Source organism: Zalophus californianus, chromosome 1, assembly GCF_009762305.2.
Source record: "Zalophus californianus isolate mZalCal1 chromosome 1, mZalCal1.pri.v2, whole genome shotgun sequence".
NCBI classification, from domain to species: Eukaryota; Metazoa; Chordata; class Mammalia; order Carnivora; family Otariidae; genus Zalophus; species Zalophus californianus.
Window position 1 is genome coordinate 58,842,116 of NC_045595.1, and position 21,306 is coordinate 58,863,421.

The 21,306-nt window shown below is 53.7% G+C and overlaps 1 protein-coding gene across 2 annotated transcripts in view; it reads right to left on the bottom strand.

Moving 5' to 3' along the window:
• Positions 1-637: 637 nt before the first annotated feature.
• CHCHD6 (coiled-coil-helix-coiled-coil-helix domain containing 6) overlaps positions 638-21,306 on the bottom strand; it is a 249,918-nt gene continuing 229,249 nt past the window's right edge. The window contains exons 6-7 of one of the 2 annotated variants that reach the window (XM_027585264.2): positions 3,560-3,695; positions 638-854 (exon numbers count right to left, since the gene is read on the bottom strand). In XM_027585264.2, the coding sequence (XP_027441065.1) occupies positions 849-854; positions 3,560-3,695 (142 nt within the window). In that variant the 3' untranslated portion in view covers positions 638-848. The remainder of the gene's footprint in view (positions 855-3,559; positions 3,696-21,306) is intronic. The other variant, XM_027585263.2, reaches the window with a different exon arrangement.

Genomic DNA, 21,306 nt, shown 5'->3' on the forward strand with positions numbered 1-21,306 from the left:
AGTTCTAGAAGTCATCCTTGATCCTTCCCTACACCACCCAAATGCTAATCTCAGCTCCTAAGACTCACCTCAGTCTGTCCCCTGACCTAGCCCACCAGTGTCCCATTCATCATGCCCTTGATTGCCTGCAGGGCTCTCCATGGCACTCAGTCTTGCCCCACTTGAGCCCACCCTCCCTGAGAGCCATGGCAGTGTCCCTCAGAGGGACCCCTCAGTGCCTTGGCCTGGCATCCCTGCTACCACCCCACCCAGCTCCCACTCTGCTCTCTGCAAAGCCCAGCTGTGCATGCTCTGTGCCGCCTAAGCTGGGCATCTAGGGTCTCACTCACCCAGCCTCTGGCTTGACCAGCAAGTCCTCCATTTGGCTTCTACACTGGAGCCCAGACAACCTCTGTTGGGAAGCTGGCCTGTTCACTCCGTTCCATCCCTAGAAAGAACTGCATTCCCCTCATTTCATCTCATACCTGCTTCTGGCTGGCCTTCTGCTGTTGCAGCATAACTGTGGGTTTCCACATCTGTCTCCCCTGCTAGGCTGGGTGCCCCCCAAGGGGAGCAGTCTGTTTCATTCAGCCCGCATCACCATGGTCCAGCACAGGTACAGAGAAGAGGCAGCCGTGGCTGTCTGCCAGCTGAGAGAATGACTGAAAACAAAGACATTTGCTTTATTTGTTTTCAGACAGTAGCACATACTCTATTTCTCAAACACATGGCAGCCTCAAGCACAAAGGCATCCATAGGCACCCAGGAGAAAACGGCTGTGGCCTAGGGGGCTGTGGACTGTGGTCCCATAACTGGTTCCTTTTTCAGGGCTCCAAGTCACCACCAGGGCCAGGATTGAGGGCCGCTCTTCACCCCTACAAAGGAGAACAGGTCACAGTTCAGTCACGGCCCGCTCTGCTGGGGCCCTGTGCATCCCCCAGGCCTCGGCTCCAAGAGGGCCCCCGGCTCTTGGGATGCCCCATGAGTGTCACTGCTTAATGGGAAGGGTGCCCCCAGCTGGTCCCTGAGACCTGGGACTGGGTCTCTTCACCTCTGTGCCTGGTGCCCACTCAACACATGCCTGCAGCGGGCTGCCAACACGGACCCTGTATCCATCTGACCGCCCTGCCCCCCCCTTACAGACAGGCAGGCCTCAGCCCAATGCTGCTTTGCCCCACCAACGTCTCCCCTGTTTTCTTACTTAACCACTCAGAGTTTTCTAAGTGAAACCAGTCAGAGAGAAAGGTCTGGTGTGTGAGAGCCCTCACACTCAGGCTGTTCCTTGCTGGAACCTGCCTCCAAGGCGCTGCCCACATCCACACACATGTACACGTCCCTGAGCTTGAGAGGCGCGACATAGGTGCTGGCAGGAGTTCGGGGAGGTGCCTCCCACCCTAGCTTTTGACGAGGTGGGCCTCTGTCTGATACCTGCTCCCTGTCTGCCAGAGATGTGGGTTCCTGCCACCTGGTGCTTCCAGAAGCAAATCACTATCAGAGACGCTCTAAGCCCCATACCCGGCCCCACCAGGAGCCTTCTGAGATGGAGGTCGGCAGAGGGCAGCAACACTTGTTGCATCTCACCCACAGGGTGCAATGTGTGTGTCTGGGCACTGAGGCCCCGCTGGAGTCGGTGGAACACCCTTCTTCCGAGGGAACGCTGCAGACGCAGCGCAGCGGGAGCAGGGCTGGCCTCTGCTGTTGCCAGTTGCCCAGGCTCCAATTTAGGCTTTAATAACGCCGGGGGAGGGGGCAGGAAGGAGGGAGCCAGGCCTGGCAGTGCCCCAGAGCCTCTCTCAGGCGTGCTAGAGCTACAGAGAACACACTGGAGTTAAATGCAATCTGTCTTCCTTTGTAATCACATTTTTGCCTCAGTGCAATGAAGATATATTGGTGAGATGTGTTTGTTAAAGATATACTCTGCTGGGGGAGGGGATGAAAACTGTGGCCATGGGGCCTGAAGGAAGAGAGGGAAGGCGGTCAGGGCTATGTGGTGCCAGAGGGCTCTGTGGGGAATCAAGGGGGCCACGGCAGGACCCCAGGTCTCTCCCTCAGTAGAAAGTTAGGTGCATGGTGTGCAAGCACGGGCAATGGCCCGCTGATCCTGGCAGGGCAAGGGTTCTCATGCAAGCCTTCACAAACACCTTGGTAGATACAAAGGGGCCCAGGAGGGCCACCTGTTCCCATGGCCGTGTGGTATGGTGCAGGGTGACTGGCCCAGCTCCGCTCCATGCTGCAGGGACCGTTGGCAGTACCTTTCCTGCTCAACTTGAAATACAGCAAACAGCTTTCCATGCTCCACAGTGGGGAGGAACCATGACCTCCTATCCAGGCTTCACACCCACCTGGTGCCGTGCAGAGCTGCTCCTAGGCTCTGGGCTGCCCCACAGCCTGCTCCGGGCAGCAGGCCTCGAAGCCCAGACAGGCACATGGCACCCTGCGCGTGAGATGCAGCCAGTACTGCAGCAGCCCCACCTCCCGGGGCCTAAGCTGACAGAAAGGCGAGGGGGGCTCTGGTAAGGCTGGGCTATTGAGGAGGAGACTGCCAGACCTAGCCAGAGGGCTACCTGACTGCTGACCTCAGCCTTTCCACCATCAGTACCTACAGCAGCTTGTCTCCTACTCAGGCAAAAGGGGCTTTTCGGGAAGAAGGCCCCATCCTACATCCCTCTAAACAAACATGCCAGCCCTCTGGAGAAGTCCAAGCCAGGTGCCCCAAGTGAATGACGGGGAGGGGCCAGGTCCAGCCTGGGCAGTGAACTGCTGGGCTTGGGAAGGGGGACTGAATTGTCTAGAAGAGGAACAGGGGGGAGGTGAGAGGATAGTACTGGGAGCTGGCTGGGAGGGTCAGGGAAGGAGGGCAAGACTTTGGGACCAGGTCTCAGGGGAGGCCCACTGCCAACCTCAGACATCTAGGATACCCCACTGCTGCCCTGCAGCAGGGCTGGGGAGTGTGTGGGAGAGAGTGGGACCACTGTGCCCCCCTCCCACTCACCAGGGGCTGGGTGCCAGCACGCCCCTTCAGACCAGCATGGAAGTGGGGTGGGCTGAGAGGTACCTTTCGCTCCCTCACCCAGTCAGGCAGGCCACACCCATTCTTCCACCTCCCTGAACCCAGAGGCTCTTCTTCTAGGGCTGTCCCTGCCCTTTCTGGGCACCCCTACCCTGCACCATGGGCCCTCCTCTGAGCTCCCACCCCCAACTGCTCAAAGGTTAGAAGTGGGTAGCACATGCGTGCCCTTTACTAGGTGGCCGGTCCTTTGAACATGGGACCCAGAGCTGCTCCCAGACCCAGAGCTTACTCAGACCTGCTCCCAGACCCAGCCTAGTGGGGCACTGGGCCCTCTTTTCCTAACCCAGACATCTGAGAGCAGTCATGGGGTCAACAAGGCAGAACGTCTGAACCAGGAAGTGACAGAGGAAATTGAAGGCCTGAAGCTGCCACTGTGCACAAGGCAGAGGCTTGAGGTTAGCATGTCTGACTTAGCAGACAAAGCCAGGCAGACAGAGTCCAGCACTCGTGTGCTGCCCTCATGCACCTAGTAGCCCAGCGGCCCAGGCAGGAGGGCAGGGCGAGCCTTACCTTGTGGGCAGCACTCACACAGTGCTGGTAAGCCTTGACCAGATCCGAGCACAGGAGCACTTCTTGTAGGTGGTCACGGTAGCAGCGGAGGATCTGGGCCTGTAGCCCTGAGCACACGGGCTCTATCCTGCGGGGCCTGCAGGGACAGAGAGCAGGTGGGCCTGGGGTTTGGTCCCAGTGGGCAGGAGGGGGACTGGCTCACTCACTCAACACCACAGGCTAGGCACCTGGTGGCCATCAGCGTCCAGTTACCCCTTGGAGAGAACCAGGGGACGCAGGGGCTTGAGCACTGTCACATAGCAGCAGACACCAAGGGGACTGGGCTCCACACTGGCTCTAGCCCTAAGGGGAGAGGGCCTGGGGTGGCCTGCTAGAAGCCCCTTGTGCCCCCACTGGCCGCCGCATAGGACTCTTCCTGCCTAAGGGGTACACCCGACTGTGACCGTGTGATCACACACACTGCAACTCTTTTCTCATATGAAGATTTCAAAACCTAATACATGCACAATGATGAAACCTGGAGAAGTACAGAAATGTCTAAAAAAATATATAACATTTTTAGAACCTCACTTCCTAGAGATCACCTCTGTAGTATTGAGGGATGCTTTACTCTTTTTTCTTTCTTCATCAAAGTAGGTTCAGAAACTACAAAAATGAGTATGTTTTCTTTTCTAAAAGATGAAACAAAACCCAAGTGAAATAAAGATTACGCTAAAATGGGTCACCAGCGTCCTTGGGCGACTCTGAGCAGTTTGCCTCCTTCCTGACTCCTTCCGTTGCCCCCCTCCCCTCTCCTCTCTCTGCCGCAGGCACACACGCACTCCCACACGCACACAGGCCTGAACACACTCCCACCGCACGCCGGGCATCATCCTGCTCACGCACTCCTAGCAGCTCTGTGTAGTACGCGCTATGATTTCTCATCCCCTGGTGCAATCCAAGAAACTGAGATACAGAGGATTAAGTAACCTGCCCAACATCACATGCTGCGAAGGGTAGAAAGGGGGCGGATCTATTTGTTTACATGGGTTTGGTCACACTGTTTCCACAGACTGGTTTTTCAGGCCAGGTCCATGTGGGAACCTTCGCTGCCAGAGACGGAACCCCAACACCTGATGTGGCCTTTCAGAATAAACACCACCCATGGCCAGGGCACGTGGTGGGAACTGTAGAAGTGCAGAAACCCACTCCTGAAGGTTCTCAGCAGTGAGACCATCACTATGATGCTTGATGCAGCTCTGCCTCCATCACACAGCGGGGAGACTTGCAGGTTCGTCATTCTCTCAGCCCAGTGTCTCTGTATTTTAGAAACCCAGCCATGCAGTTGGTGCTGGAATGGAGCAGTGCCATTATTATTTTAAAATATCTCAAATAAGCTGAGTTCATCAGTTAAGAACAGCAAGCAATGGAATGCTCAGCGGCTTAGCAGGTAAGGTACCTCGGATTCACTGGCCTCATTTTACTAGCCTAGAGGTGGCACTTCTGCTAGGGCTGTGCCACCAACCAGGACATGCCGGGCCCGGGTCGCCCTGCCTCCCCCTGCACCATCCCCGTGCGTCGTCTACTATCATCCTCAGGCCTGCTGTCTCATGCAAGGGAAGTGGTGGGAGAAGGAGCCTTCCCGTTCCTGGGAGGAAGGGGAGCAGAAAGGATGGCTCCCGCGGCCACGCTGGCCTGGCTCTGCCCCAACAGTGTGTGATTCCATTAGGCTTTGAGGATGTAGCCACAGAGCTGAGGCCGGCCCTCTGGTACCACGCCACTCCAGTCCTTGAGATCACAGTCCTGCTTCTGTCTACATGGCATGGATGAGGTCTCCGAGATTTCTTACTTAGGACGCATGGGGTCTTGTCTCAGCACTAGCCTCCCATCTTCACACCGGGGAGGCAGATGGGGCTCCTAGGGACCACTCCTTCCCTCTCTGGACCCTGGGGACCACCTTTACTGGGTTCTGTCTGCCACTGCCCACAAGTGGGGTCACTGGGGTGCCCACCTGACTCCCCCCAGTGCTCTCCATTCTCGTATTTAAACACTCTTTGACTTGGAGGCGTCTAAATGTGGGTCTTCCAAAATGGATTTTCAGCCTTTTGCTGGGCATTTCATCTTGGGCAAATTCTCTCTACAACTCTGCTAATTCACTTCCGATTGTTCTGATGTTCTCCCTTAGGACAATGGGAACGCATAGGTTTTTGCTTTCTGCCCTCCATCTCAACTATCTTCCCCTCTCTCTTTTTATTCTCTGGTTCTCCGCTCTGGGGAAGACACAGCCTCTTCCTTCCTGGTTCCAGACCTGCCCTGGGTGGGCTGAAGCCCATGAGGCCACATCCTTTCGTGGCTCTTTCCTGGTCCCTCTGTTGCTATAGCTCCGAGGGCATAGGCTTTGTTGCACCCCCTCTTGTACCTCCTGAGGCAGCAACCCCCACCATCACGTGACGCCCATGAGTGCCTGTTCCCAGCGGCAGCCCAGCAGCTGGAAGGGCCTCCGCAGGCATCCATGGTCAGGGGAAGTGCCAGGCTCAGTGGAGGCAGGTCTAAGTCTGTATGTGGCCTACAGGTCTACAGGGAAACAGGACAGGTGGGGTCAGAGGGGCCTGGGCCAGGTGGTATGGCCGAGTTGCCTGGAGCCCCAGTTCTGACCCCCTGAGAGGCCTTGCCCTCCCCCGACCTGCCACAGGGATCCTGGCTTTCACTTTGCAGGCTGTGAAAGGGTAGAGTAGTTGCTTTAGATTCTGTCTCTCTCCATCTGTCCCCACCTCCTTCAGTTTCAGGTCCCTGGATAAAGGCCCCTGTGCATTTTGAGGGGAAACATCACAGAATCCCCAGTGGGCTCCCAGTTCAGGAGAAACTGGGCCATGGTGAAATCCAACCCTTCCATACCAGTATCACCTCTGGGACTCCAGAGGCTTCTCTCCTCTGGGATTTATCAGGAACAGTATGAGGAGATGGAATGGCAGGCAAATGTCAACTGGAAGAAATTTCACCCGCTGGTCCACTAAAATGGCTCCGAATGGGACAGGAGGACAGCGAGAACACAGCTCTCCAAATACAAGGCTTTCTCTGAAGCAAGGCAGGGCAGGGCCTGGGGTCCAGCCATTCATGAAATCAGGCGCATTCTATCCAAGCACAGCTCCACCCTGCCCTGGTCTCCAGCAACCCTGTTTACACTACACACAAATCAGCACAGTTATAGAGAAACATTCAGTCTTATGAACAGCTGCTTTTCAAATGCACCAAAAATGCATCCATAGCGTGCTATGAAATTTCTAGGGGTTGAGATAAGTCCTGCTTCCCTATGTGAGGGATATTCACTGCCGCATATTTAGATATAATGGTCCACGGGGCTTTGAGGGGGTTGACGTCACCCAGGTCAGAAGGCTGAGAGTGCATTGCTAAGGAAGGCAGCTCACCTCTCTGGCCCTTACTTTCCTCATCTGCAAGTGGGAACAGCACCTGTCCTAGGCTGATGAAGGCCAGGCAGGCATGTGCATGACAGAGTGTGTCCTGAAGGGCTGCTCTCACCAACAACCCGGCTATCAGCAGTCAGGCTGTGGTGGGGGAGGAGAGCTGAAGAAGGGAGGCTGGTGTCACAGGGCACTTGGTGAAGAGTGGAGATGAGGAGGCTTTGGCGCTGGGACTCCAGATGTCGGCTCAAAGGGGAGACCTTCTCCGCACACATCCCTCTCCCTATAACCCAAGTTCTAGTATCTTCCAGACCCTGTTCAGATCTTGCCCAGGCCTTGCTGGTGTCTCCTTCCCCAGGAATCTTATGGTACCGATCACAGTGTATCTTCTTCCAGGATCCAGCAGACCCATGAGCGTGGCACCCTGTGGACTGGTGGGGAAAACACAGCTTTCACCCCAAACCCGGGGCAAGGTTCTGGCTTTGCCACTTCCCACTGTGTGGTCAGGGGTCAGAGCAGAGCTGCCCAAGACTTGGCACGTGGGGGTCAGTCCTCAACACCAGCACGGCTTCTGGTCAGGTGGTGTCACAAACACTGAGGAAACAGGCTGAATGTTGCTTCCTCTGACAAAGGGCTTCCACACCCTGTCTCCCCTGAGGGCTGGCATGATGGCCGCAGAGGGGGGCACACAATGAGCGGGCGGCAGAGACCACTGGGTCCACTCAGATAACAGGCCCCGGAGGACCGACCAGGGGCACAGCACAGATGCTGGGGGTGAGGGCCTCAGAAAGGCCAACAATGTCACAATGATTTCTGGGCGTTTAGTATCATGGAGTCCCCCTCCCGCCATGCTGCCCATGAACCAGAGTTCTATCTCTTTGTTTCCACAAGAGCAGTGATAAAGAACATTAGAAAAAGGCGAAGTATAGTCAGGAATGAAAACACACCCTTCCTTCCCATCCAACGACACCACAGTCAGGCCATCAAGGCCAGCAGTGAAGAGCTGCCCTTCCTTGGATGCTCCTCATCACCGCCCAGCTCCCTGTCTGTAAAGCGGGAGTTGCTCTCACCACCGGCACCACACGCTAGGAACCCTTCTCCCTCTGGGTCACCCGCCCCCCTCCCCTCCTTCTCTGGGCACACAGGCCCCTTACTCCTTTACCTTTGCCATGCAACCCCCCAAGCTAGCTTATCCATCACTCCTGCCAAACCCTCCCACTGCTAATCCCCAGGTCCATTCCACAGTTGACCCTATGGACCTTAAGACTTCTAAATCCAACAGGCCCCTGGAGCCTTCACGCTAAGCATCCCATGTTATACCGACTCCCTATTTCCTCAATGGAATTGACCATCTCAAAGGCTCCAGAGGCTCCACTGGGCCTCTGGCTCCTGTTTGTAGAAGGCCTACCTGCCTGTCTCCTGCCTCCCCTGCCCCTCCCCTGCTCCAAATCCGAGGGTTCTCAGAGCAGACACATTGGCCATAATGATCCTTCTAGAGGGTCTTCCTCTCCCCTTAGCGGTCAGACCTCCTGAGGCCCAGCTCTCCCTGAGCTCCCCTGGCCTCTTCTTTGCTTCACCAGCTTCTCTCCCTCAGCCCCCTCCCTATAGTCTCAGGGTCTTCTTCCTCATGTCTCTAGCGCAGTCCATCACTGCCCTACGGGCACAGAGCACATCTTCACCTTGGCATCCCCAGCTTCATATACCTTTCTGCAGGGGTCTTTCTGCAGGGGTCTTCCTGTAGGGCCCTCCATCAGCAATTCCTTCTCACCCTCGCCCCCAGCACCTGAGTGGTCTTTCCTACTGGCCTTTCTCCCTTATACCTTCACCATTCTACTTTGTCCACCAACACACTCATTTTTCTAAAAACTAGAAAAACATTTCAAGCCCAAATCACATGTGCCTCTTACCTGCCTGTCAGCTGCTCTCCTTTCGAAGAAGCACTGCCCAGAGCTCCCCCGCCTAGCACTCACCCCTGGTCCTCAGGTCAGCCTTACTAGGCTCTTCTTGCTCAGGGCAATCAGCATAGTCCTGCCATAGCCAGCAGCACCATCTCTGCCCAGAGACCGGGAGGCCCCGTTCTGACGCTGCTCCACTTGCCCCTCTCCTGCTCACTGGGAGCTCTAGCTGTGACCCCTGTTCTCCCCATAGCACTGGGGCTCCTAGTCCATGCCCCATGGCAGAGTTCTAGGCCTGTGTGGGCACCGATGGCTGAGCGGCCCGCAGGAACCAAGCAGGCCTGGTTCTCGCTCCAGCACCCTTTCCCTCCTGCACTCTTAGACTGGCCACACTGGCCACATGCCCAGTTGTCCCTGACTTCCCCCACAACTCACTTCCACCTCCCTACCACACCAAAGCTGCCCCAGGATTTGTCTCCCAGAAGCCCCCTCATCTATTTCCTAGTCCCCATCATTATGACAACAGCTGCTTAAACTCCTCCTTACCTCCAGCCCATCCTCTCTACTGCAGTTGGTGATTTTTCTAAAACATAAAGCAGACCAGATTTCTAAAAAAACAAGCCAGTTTAAAAACCCTCTTCTTAGGTGATTATAGCTCACTGGAACCTGTGCTAAGCATTATCTCATTTAATCACCAGGCAAACCTAATAAAGTGGGAACGATACTTTCCCTTAGTTTATCTTAAATGAAGGAACTGGCTCAGAGCAGAGAGACCCAGCAGCTCGCTCATGCTCAACATCTGACAAGCAGGACCAGCAATCAGGTCTGAGCCTTCCTTTAGGCCTGCTGCCCCACTGCGTTCCCATGGCCCTTCAGCAGCCCCTATGCACCCTGGTACTGCCATCTGTCACCTGTGTTTAGCCACGCAGTTGATATCACTCTGTCACTAGCCTGAATGCCCTAAGAGGGCAGGCTGTGTACCCAGCACCTCACAAGCAGAGTGAGGGTATTAGTCTCAGGCCTTAGGTGGCCTGCTGGCCTTTTGGCCTCGCTCTCATTTCCCCCAAGACACAGGTGAACCATAGGGAAGTACCTCAAACATGGCCTGTGGACCCAGGGGCTCCTCTCTGTGTTCCTTCTCTCTGGTCTTGCTCCCCCCAGCCATGGGGCGAGGCTTTGGTAGCCTTCCGTCACCGCAGGAACCTCCTTGATACGTTCTAACGGGCACACATACCACTGGATTCTGACACACCTACCGGCCTGTCTGCACACAGGGCTTGGAAACCCCAGGGCAGACTCAGAGCTGTACCAGGAAAGCAGGTGACTGGGTGTGCCCGGAAGGGAGGGCCCACAAGACCATTCCTAAAACTGCCACACAGGGGCATCAGGAGGGAAGGGAACTCAGCTTTATGAAGCAGCAAGTGTCCTATGCATTCATCTACTATTATACCCAATTCACAGGGCAAGACCACCAGATGATGCAGATGCACCCACTGCAGCGTCCAGCAGCTTCACGTCATTCCACATGGCTCTGCCCTCGCTGGCCAGGGAGGCAGGGTTCGGTCCACACCATTGAGTCCCTGCTAGCACAGCCCTACAGCCCCATGGGCCCGGTGAAATGTCCGGGGCTGAAACTCCCTGCCCGTGCAGGGAGAAAAGGAACTGGGCCTCCAACAGCCATGGTCACGGCCCACACAGAAACAGACCCTCACATCATCTGAACTTCTTGATTCTCAGCTAGGGACTTTTTAGCTTTCCCATAGCACAAGCTTTGGCTGAGGTTAGCTAGGGTTGAGTATCTGTCACTTGTAGCCAAGACTGTTGTCTAGAGAAGACAATGGGAGGAGACTGTGGGATCAAGGGCTCCCGAGGACTATCTGCACACACATGTAGGTCAGTGGATCAGAGAGTTTCCCGCCAAAATTCATGTCCTTGGGAGCATCAGAATGCAAACTTAATGGGCAACAGGGTTGTTGCAGATATAGTTGGGACGAGGTCATTCTGGGCTAGGGAGGACCCCAACCCCATATGACCGGTGTCCCTACAAGGAGAGATACAAACGCACTGGGAGAAAGAAGGCCATGTGATGACAGAGGCACAGACTGGAGTGACATGCCTGCATGTCAAGGAGCACCAAGGCCTGAGGGCAGCACCAAAAGCCCGGAGGAAGGCACAACAGCTGGTCCTGTTTAAAGGCTCCCGAGTTTGGTGCTTTGTCACAGCAGCTCCAGGAAATGCACGCAGTCAGTCTTGCAGGAAAGGGTCTGATCTAGTCTCAGGAGGCAGAGCTGGGAGTGCTGAACGGTGTGTGTGTGTGTGGGGGGGTGTTAGTGGGAGGCAGGTGAATCACTAGTTACCTTCTAACCAGGAGCAACGTGCGCCCCTCGGCAACAGGGGGCTTCCTGGCCACAGCAGCCACACTTCAGTGAGTATCAACCAAGTGCCAGGCACTGTAGTCAACACAGAGTCTCATCTCTGCCACCCTGGTGTGGTCACCAGTTAGAGAAGCACTGGGTACCTCTGACTTGCTTCACCTAATTGACAGGTGGGGGAGCTCTTATTTATGACCAGGTCCCCCAGTGCTCCTGGGTGGAGGAGCAGGCCATTGGGGGGAGGGGGCGAAGTCGAGTCACCCCCACGCTTCTATGCCAGTAAACAGCACAGGTGGAAAATCTGACCTCATCTGAGATTACATCTGGGTGGGCCTGTGGTCCTGGTCATTCTGAAACCAATACCTGCCAGGGCCTACCGCGTGCCAGGTCCTAAGCACAGCCACAACCAACCTGTGAGCCGGGTGTTACCGTCCCATTCTACAGATGGGGACACTAGTCTCAGAGAGGTTAAGTGACTTGCCCACGGTCACACAGTAATGAGTTGGAGCTAGGATAAGAGCCTGGTGTGTTTTGGCTCCACAGCTCTTGCTCTCCACGCTGCTGGGTCCATTTTAGCTCTACTTGCCCTTTGGAGAATTCCAAAAAGTCCCCAAAGAAGAAACAACTGAGGGTACAAATAGAAACAAAAGACACTTGCCCCAAACTACAAGGTTGGCAGGGCTCCGGAATGGAGCTAGAAGATGGGGACGCAGAGCGGGGAGCGGGGGAGGGCTAGCGAGGGGGAGGGCTATGAGGTACGCACCCGCAGGAGGAAAAGGGAGGGAGGGAGATGAGGAATGTGAGGCTGCACAAAGCTGGTGACGCACAGCAGAGCCAACCGGAAAGGTGGGAAGGAGAAAGAAAAGGAGGCAAACAGTCCCACCAGGGAAGTTGGCTTCGGGCAGGGCGGGGGCAGTACCTCCTGTCGTGGGTGCTCGTGCCAGGGGGCGGGCCGAGTCACCCCCACATCGGAGCTGGTGACGGGGGGGGGGGGGGCGGTGGCTTGTGAACAAACCCAGCTGGCTCTTTGGTCTGAGTGCGCGCAGTGTCCTCACATGCGCAGTCCCAAACCTCCGTGTGCTCTTATTTAATAAATGAAATCTCATCAACTTATCCTTCTTCCATTATCACTGCTGACATCAATCTGATAATATTGGCCTGGTGTAGAATTGGGCTATTATATGTCCTCCTGATATTTAATTTCAGAGAAACATCGGCAGGGGGTAAATATATGGAGCAGGCTTTTTATTACAGGCAGCAGTAAGGAGATTCCAAGTGAATTAGACATTCGTCTTCGTCAGGTCCAATCTAGCTGTTCAGGAGAGGTTTTTGTTTGAACCGCGGCTAGGGCTGAGGTGCTGACGAGACCAGCTGGTTACCAAGGACTTGGTTAACTGGCTGCTATCGACAATGTGCCATTCAGCCCGGGTAAGTGGAGACCAAAGATCCCGCCATCGATCAACCTGCCACACAGGATCACTATCAGCTGCTCGATGCTGGCCTCCGGCTGCCTCCATCCCTCAGGCAGGAGGCAGCTATTCTGAGAGCCCAGGGCCTGGCAAAATGGCCCTTCTGCCGAGAGCCAAGGGAGGGCTCTGCTCCCAAGAGGAAGGGCCCCTGGCTGCCACTTAGTCAGTGAAGGAGAGGCTGCCTGTGACGGGATCCTTCCCGGGACTATCCCTTCACATGCTCAGGCAGCGGGGAACGGGCCACTCCTGGCTTTGTTCCTCTGCTGAAAGAACGATGGAGGATGCACCTTTCCCCCTGAGGACCCCTCCTGAGTCGCTGGCCATGTGGGCTGAACATGGGCTGGTACTGTGTGGGTGTCTGTGATGAGGGAGGAACCGGCAGTGTCACTGTGTCTGAGGAGGGTCACACTGAGACCACCTGGGGCCGAAGAGCTTTCTGGTGCTGTTTCTGCCCATGCCCTTGGTGGCCATGGCCCTGGCATGGGGGGTCTGCACAGTTGGGAGGCAGTGCACAGCTGGCCGTGTTCAGGTCTGCTGGAAGCTTTCAGGACTCACCCCCTGCCAGCAGGGCACTCACCAGACAGGGAGCCAGCATCAGGGAATGTGTGGAGGACCTCCAGGACCCCTAGTCCTAGACAGCCCATCCCTTCCCCACACTTCTCTCCCTGAGCCCTTGCTACGTCCTACCTGGGCAACTTCAGTCATGTCCTGGCTGGCTGACCTCCCTCCCTCTGGTCTGCCCCTCTAGCCCACCTCCTTGCCCACACTAGCTGGAGGTCCAGGAATTCCCATGGAAGGAAGGCCAACTTTCCAGGCCTGCCCTTCCAGCTCTGTGCTCAGCCCCTGCCATCTGTACCCATGATCGAGGCTCTCAGAACCTGCTCAGACCAACCTCATAGCAATGCTTCATGGGAACCAAGCTCCTCCTCACACAAGCCACCTGCCCCCTACTGCCCCACCGCTCCGTCCTCTCACAAAGCCTTCAACCCTGCTGACTGTCCCCAGTAAACAAAGAGCACTTCCTTCAGTCAAGGAGCAACTATTTGCTGGGGGCCTACAGTGTACCAGACCCTCAAAGGACAAAGCCTCGACCCTGCCCCCAAAGACTTCCCCTTGTCTACGTCTATAAGGCCCAGAGGCAGGGCCAGTCCTTCCCTGTGGCACCTAAGCCACCAGTGCCCTCTTAATGGTGCAGCCTTGAGAGGTCAGCCTCCTGCTGCCTGAAGACCCTGGGGCAGGCCCCTTCCAGGGAACACTGAGTCACTGCAAGACCCTCCACTTCTGGTTGCTTCCAGACCCACAACAGCACTTGCCCCTTAGGAGATGAGAACACCACTGGCCAGTGGAAGGAACATACTCACACCGAAGAACTGCAAGGGGTGAAGTGAGGTACACGCCAGGAAGGGACAAATGTGCCATAGGGAGAGAGAATGCTGACTGGCGAGTCAGCTGGGACAGCACAGGGTGTGCTACAGAGAAAGGGACCCAGGGCTCGGACTTAGGACGCATGGCCTGCTTACCCATCCCTGGCAGTCCAACCCCAAGGCTGGAGTGGTGAGGGGGTTCCAGCACCTGGGAAGGTGTACGGTGGCTGTTCTTTGTAGGCCAGGTCTGAGGTGGGAGATGCTGCTATGGAAATGGGCTCCCTGAGCTCATGGGAGGAGTGCAGTCAATGTCCCTGACTGACCACAGAGCCCAGGGGAGCCAGCCACTGAAAGAGGAGATAGGAATCTCTGGTGGCGCCCAACCAGCCACAGTGTCCCTGGGACTGAGACACTGGGCAGTCTGGTCAAGTCTTAGTCGGTTTGCGTAAGTAAGAAGTTTGATGAAGACAGATTTGACTGGAATTACCCTGAGAGTGCACAGGAAGTCATAGCCCTGCCCAATTTCCAGACCTGAGCCCCTTCCGGGAGAGTTCCAGGCTACAGTGTACCAACCAGAGGAACCATGTGGGATTTGGAAGAGCAGAGCAAAGGCAGAGCCTCTGCAGCGATGGGTGTGGTGGGGTGGGAGACGTGCAGCAGCTCCTGGCTAGCTCCCTACAGCCACCTACTCGGCTCATGGAGGAGACAATGGCCAGATAGAGCCTCCCAGAGAGTCCAGAGAATTCCAACGGCTTCCCCACAGCTCTTGCTTGAGGTGGAGATCTTCCAAGGCCGTCCTCTGACCCCCAGTAGTCCTGACGTCATGCTCTCTTCCACAGCTGGCGTCAGCCTCTGGGTCCCATATAGAACCTGTTACGCCCAGAACACACATACTGCTGGTTTTCCCAACTGGACACTGAAGGACGTGAACCCCTTCTTCTCAGGCCCTTCCCACCCGTCCTCTTGGCCGTCAGCCCACTGGCCTCTCTCAGGTGCTCACCTGGCTTCACTCCAGGCCCCCAACTCTATCTTTGTCACAGATGTCGCCATCATGAGTTTGTTTGTCAGTCTGTCCACCCATCATCCATCCATGGGCATGGTTTCTATGAGGCATGCACCATGAGGGGCAGTGTGGGGGCTCCCTGCTCTCAAGCAGCCCCTGACATAGCAGAGCAGAAACACCTGGATCAATAAACATGGAGTTATAAACTGGTGGGGAGGGGCCCACACGGCGCTGAGAGGACGTAGCCCAGGGGTCACCCCTGTTTGTCAAAGGGACCAGAGGGACCAGAGGAAAGAGAAGCTGCCTGGAGGAGGCAAATAAGGCTCCCACTTGGGTCCACAAAGGTGGAGGGCGGCATTCTACTTACACCTGGCGCCCAAATCTTAGAAACCTGTTCTCTTCTCTGTGTCCTCCATCCTAAGTCCAACTCCCTACCACCTATCTCTCCAGACTATGCTGGCTTCCAAGCATCTCCCTAGTCCCTCTGCTCCACCTTCCACTCTGTTCAGTATGACTCACAAGTAATCAGACAGTGAGCCAGTCCCCAGCTTGGCTCCTACTGACGGAACCCAGAGCCTGTCCTATGGTGCTCAAAGCCCTTGCCCTACTTCCCTGTGGGGACTCCCGCCACCCTCTGGCCATTGTCTCTGCTCTAACTCGGGGGACCTGCTGCTGTCTTCTGAACACACTGGTTCTCTTGGGCTTCTGGGTCTGAGCACACATGATTCACTCTGCCTCCACATCCCTGCGGTCAACATCAGGCCTCTGGTCACCAGGCTGCCTGGCAGATCCATCTGCCTGCACAGTCCAGCCCCATCCCTATCTGCTGCAAAGCCCCCTGCGTATCAGGAAAACCAAGGTTCTTTTGTGCTAGAAATGGCAGTGCTATAAATACTGGTTGAGGGCCTACTGTGTGTCCATGCCACCTGCAGCCTGCCCACGTGATCCGCAGTATGCGGAGCTGTCATGGGCCATGCTTCTGTTTCTTCTCTGACCTGTAAACTCCTCTCAGGGCTCACTTATTCCCAGTCCTTGCCAGGGCTACACACGGCAGGTGCTAAATAAATAGGTGAGAGAATGCACTGCGGGCCATGTCTCCCCAGTCTGTACCTTGGCTCCCACCCTTCCTTCTCTGAAATACCCTCTACTCTTGTCCCTCCAGGCACTACACAAGCACCACTTCCGTAGGCACCCAGCCGAGGCACCCCAGCCCCAACCCCCAACAGACCCCCAGTGTGCTTCCTGCTAGCATACGGGTGTCTGTGTCAACTGAGGTCCTCTGTGAGCATGCCGCCTGCCTCCTTCCTCTCCTGTCCGTGCCTAAAAGCAAGCATTCCCAATCCCGCGTGGCCTCGGCTTCACAGCCCCGCTCACCTATGAGGATGCCGGCCCTGACCACCATCCGGGAGGGAGCTGGGCAGCTGTGGCCAGACCTACGCAGAGCTGTCTCCCCGTGGGAGTGGGAGTGCCTTCGGGTGGGAACCACAGCTTATTACCTTTGTTTGCACAGGTCTTCACCTAACACTGAGTGGGAAGCAGAGATTCCATAAATCAGTTGAGGTAGCCAGGGCATCAATAATGAAGTCTCTGGGGCTTGATCTTACAGGTTCTTGGGGCAGAGACCATATCTTCCTGACCTGCTAGATGTCTGCCTCGTCTGGCTTGGTGCCCATGTGGCCCAGCAGGCAGACCCTGGGCCATCTACTCTGAACCTCTTTAAAGAGATGAGCCTGTCCTGGCCATGCTGCGTCACCTTCCAGCTGCCCCCTCACCTTGCTGCTCATGAACACACTTTCCATTGCTAGCCTCCCTCACATCCAGCCGAGCCACAGCACCCCACCCACCTGCCCTCAGTGACTCCTTCTTACCCCCACAACCTTGGGGGAAGCCTTCCAGGGGCCTGGCTGTCGCTACTCCTCAAAGCTGGAGTTCTTGCCGTAACCCCTAGCCCTGTGAGTGGGATCCGCACGGCCCCCAGACATCTTCGTAGCAGTCAGGTGCTCAGCACTGACTGGGGGCTGGATGGACAGTACATAGCCCTCCTGCCTGTCCAGGCCTTGGCCATGGCTGCCTTCCACAGCCACCAGTACAATCAGGGTGGCCATGTGGGCTGTGTAACACCCAAGCCCGGGTGTAGGAATGCCAGCAGCCTGTTGCTCGAGGGCAAGAAAGGGAAGAAAGGGTTTGTAGTGTTATGTGCTCTGGTGAGAGGGCTATCACTCCACAAGTGACACAGGGACAGGGAGGTGAGAACTGAACCTAGACCCAGTCAGGTGAGTCTCCGACAGAAACACCTTTTGGTGATGAAAGCAAGTCTGGATCGGTCAATGCTCTGGCCACACCTGCTCCTCCCTGGGGGCCTTCCCTGCAGGTGCCACTGAGGGTCTGGTTGATTGTTTCCCCACTCCGGTTTTCTGTATCCCCTCTCCACAGTGAAACCCAAACTGAATTCTTGAGCCCATCACACCCCCAACATGCGTCTGGGCTACTTATCGTCACCAGCCACCTTTACCCCAGACACCTAGCCTGGGCCTCAGGAACATCCTCCAGGCCTCCTGTCCAGCCCACACAGGCCACATTCTCCCTCCTGCCCCCTCCCCCGCCAGAACAGCCCCACAGGTAGGCCATGCGGTAAAGATAAATGGTAACTCTGAATCTTATTTCCTTCACCCACTTGGTACACAGTTCTTTTCATTGTTATCTTTTAAACTGTAGAAATGTTTTATCAGCTGAAATCTTACACATAATCTCAATGAATACACAGATTAATACAGGGGTATTTGGCAGTGATCCCTCCGAGTTCTTCCCCTCCACAGTCTCCCCAAGCACAGGGCACAGATAATCACGGGCATCTCCTCTGGCCAACCATGGGTATTTTCAGCAGGAGCCCCCAGACACCAGGCCTGATTCGTTGTGAGGGGGACAAGAAGGACGGTGGCCCTACCTCTGGCAGTGACAGCAAAGGGGGCAAAGGGGTTCCCCAAGGGTGTCACCTTTTTCTGTTCCTCAAATGTCACCGTGGACCAGAAGGGGGCTATTGGCAGTGTGTTCTTCGTGCGCCCAGAAAAATCAGTAGTCTTATTCTCTAAAGTCACATCTTGGCTTTGAACCAGAGCAAGGTGGAGGCCACAGTTATATCCTGCAGCCACGCAGTGGTGGGAGAAGGGCTATGCCTCCATGTCCTCATCACGCTGAGGTTGCTGAAGGACTGGAGCTACTTTCAAAAAACAAAGGATGGGCATCTCTTCCTTCAGCCTTTGCACTTCCTTTGCCTTCCCAGCAGAAGTTGGAGGAAGGGGGTGGTGAGGAGGAGCTACTGGGCAGTAGTGGCAGTGACGTTCCACTGGGGCAGTGGGTGGGGATGCAGAGGTGGTGGGTAGAGAGGCCGCCAGAATGGTAGGGAGGTTGGTAAAACTGAGCATAAAGTTCAGTGATCAAGCAAGTCAATATATATGTTTAGGATAGTAGGAGCCTAGCCTCTTGCTCTCTGAGAAAGAACCTCTAAACATGGAGAGGCTACCAAGAACCCAAGGTATTAGAATTGGAGGTATCAATATGAACTTTATATATACAGACGGATAAATACATCTTACAGATACATGCATATGTGTATGTATACTCACATAAATACAAGTACCTACATAGGCTTGCTCATAACACATGTGTTCCTAGTTTTATTCACTGAGAGCACCTAGAAGTATAGACACCCCAGTAACAATGAGCACACCCAGCACCCAGGTCCTGGTTTCTAAACACCATTCTACAGTAAAAGCAACAGGGCTCCTGGGAGGAGTAGCTGATTCTAGGGCTGGGACTGGGGAAAAACAAGATAGTTCTGGAACATCTTTGCAGAAAGTCACAAAATGCTCAAAGAATGAAGAGACATGTTAAAATGACAGAAGAGTCTGTTTGAAGGGCCAAATGTAGGATGTTTTGAGCATCAAATTAATAAGAATATACATTAAAACTGAATGAATAATTCTGAATCCTTGACTCTTTGCTAGCATAAACGAGGGAATATCTAACTAAGTGGGGGAGAAGGGGAAACTCTTCCTTTACTAGAGTGTCAATTCATAAATGTGAGAGGAACAATGGAAATAATCTCCATTTGGCAACCATTATCTTCGAGGCTGATTCCAGTGAGAGTTGTCCTTGGCAACTAAGGTTTTGTTGGGTGGAGGATTAGGATATTGGCATACAGTGGGGCATCTCCCCACAAAACACTAGTCAAATATAAAGGGAAAGTCTAGCCTTTGCAGCAGAGGGACCAGCAGAGGCCAACATGACCTAATGGTGGGTCAACATCACTAGTGGTAGAAGGAGAAACACCTTGAAGGGCACAGCACTATTTTGAGGACTTCCTGCCAAGAAAGCACAGTTTGAGTCTGGTCATGAGGAAACACCAGGTGGCTCCAGGTCGGGGTCACCCTACAGAACAAAAGGCCTGTACTCTTTAAGACTACCAAGGTCATGACTGATAGGGAAAGACTAAGGAACTGTTCCACACTGAAGGATACTGTGACACGTGATAGGCAGGCACAGCACAAAGCCCTGGGCAGGATTCTGGACCAGAAAGAAAAAGGTACGATTGGGCAGCAGGTACAATGTGTATGTGGTTTAGGGTTAGTCAGTGCGGTGTCCTGATTGGAAGGGATGTGTGGTGGCTATGGAAGACATGTCCTTGGGAGGCACCCAATGCACTAGAGTACTCTTAGGTCACCATGTCAGAAAAAGACAATATGGTCACCTAGAGAAAAAAGTGAGGACACAAACTCTAACATGTAAACAGTTGGGGAAACTGGGTTATAAGGAGATGTAGGAATTCTTTGTACTATTCTTGCGACCTTTCTACAGGTTTACAATTATTTTAAAATAAAACCACCACAATAATGGCAGCAGGTCCTGTCCCTGTGCTTTAATAAAACCACCATTTTGCACCAAAAAAAAAAAAAAAGAAAGAAGGATGGTGATTTGAGAGGACCGAATGCATGCAAAAGGATGTACATATCCCCACAAAGAGCCCACTAGATTTTCTTTTTTTCTTTTTCTTCCCCCTAGTTGGGAGTGGGATAGGGGAAATTTGGCAAAGTGATTCTAAATTCACCTGAAAAAACAAATGGGAAAAAGATCATCAAGGTAGAAGAACTTGTTCTGCTGGATATTTATTATTTTAAATAACTGTAGCTGCATAATGTGTTTTAAACATATTTAAAATGTGCAGGATGGGCCCTGGAAAAGTGTCTAGAAATAGGTCCCAAGTAATTTAGCATATGATTGGATGGAATTTTATATTCATGCTCAGGGGACAAAGGACTCCCTATTTGGAGAAAAAACAAACAAACAAACAGAGGAGGAACTGTACTTCACATCTTACACATAAATAAATCACGGGGGGGGGGGGTCATTTGGAGCAACAATCTAATGACAGGGAATAAAATCATAAAGGTACTAGTCCTAAAAATATAGGTACTGGAGGAGGAAGGCCTTTGTAACATAAGCCACAAACAGAAAAACAACATATTGGATCCCTATCCCCAAATCAACTTCTGAAGGGCAGAAAATAAACTAAAAATTAAACAGAAGAAATCACAACAAAAATGAAACAAGATGATTAATACCATTATACAAAGACCTTTTAAAAAGAAGTAATAATGAGAAAATGGACAAAGGCTGTAAGTAATTCATAAAAGAAGGAATACAAATGGCCAGTAACATAGAAAAGAGTTTAACCTCACTAATGCCTGAAGACATGAGGAGCTTTAAAAATGAGAGGTTTTATTTGGTTTTGGTTTTGAGATTGGCAAAGTGGTTTTTAGAAATATTGTTACAATCCTGTGCTTGCTAAGTCTTGGGAAAAGGTACACCCTCCTCTCACATCACTAGAGTGAAAATTGGTACAACACCTCCATTGTTCTGGATGCCACTTGGTAAAGTGTAAATACATAAATATATATAAATATATAGTTTTGTGTGTGTGTGTGCATCTTTTGACCCAATAATTCTCTCTAGAAGGATTTACACAAGTGCACAGAGATAGTAAAGGCTGTGTGTCATAGTATCCATTGCGTTGGGAAAAAAACTGGAAAACACCCAAGGATCCATCAATTAGGGATTGGTGACTTAAGTTCTGGTATGACATATAGAAGAATAATATGGTAATTAAAAATGAAGATTTAAATCTACACTGAGTGACACAGAAGTAGGTTCATGGCATGTGGATGAAGGGAAATGGAAGATACTGGAATG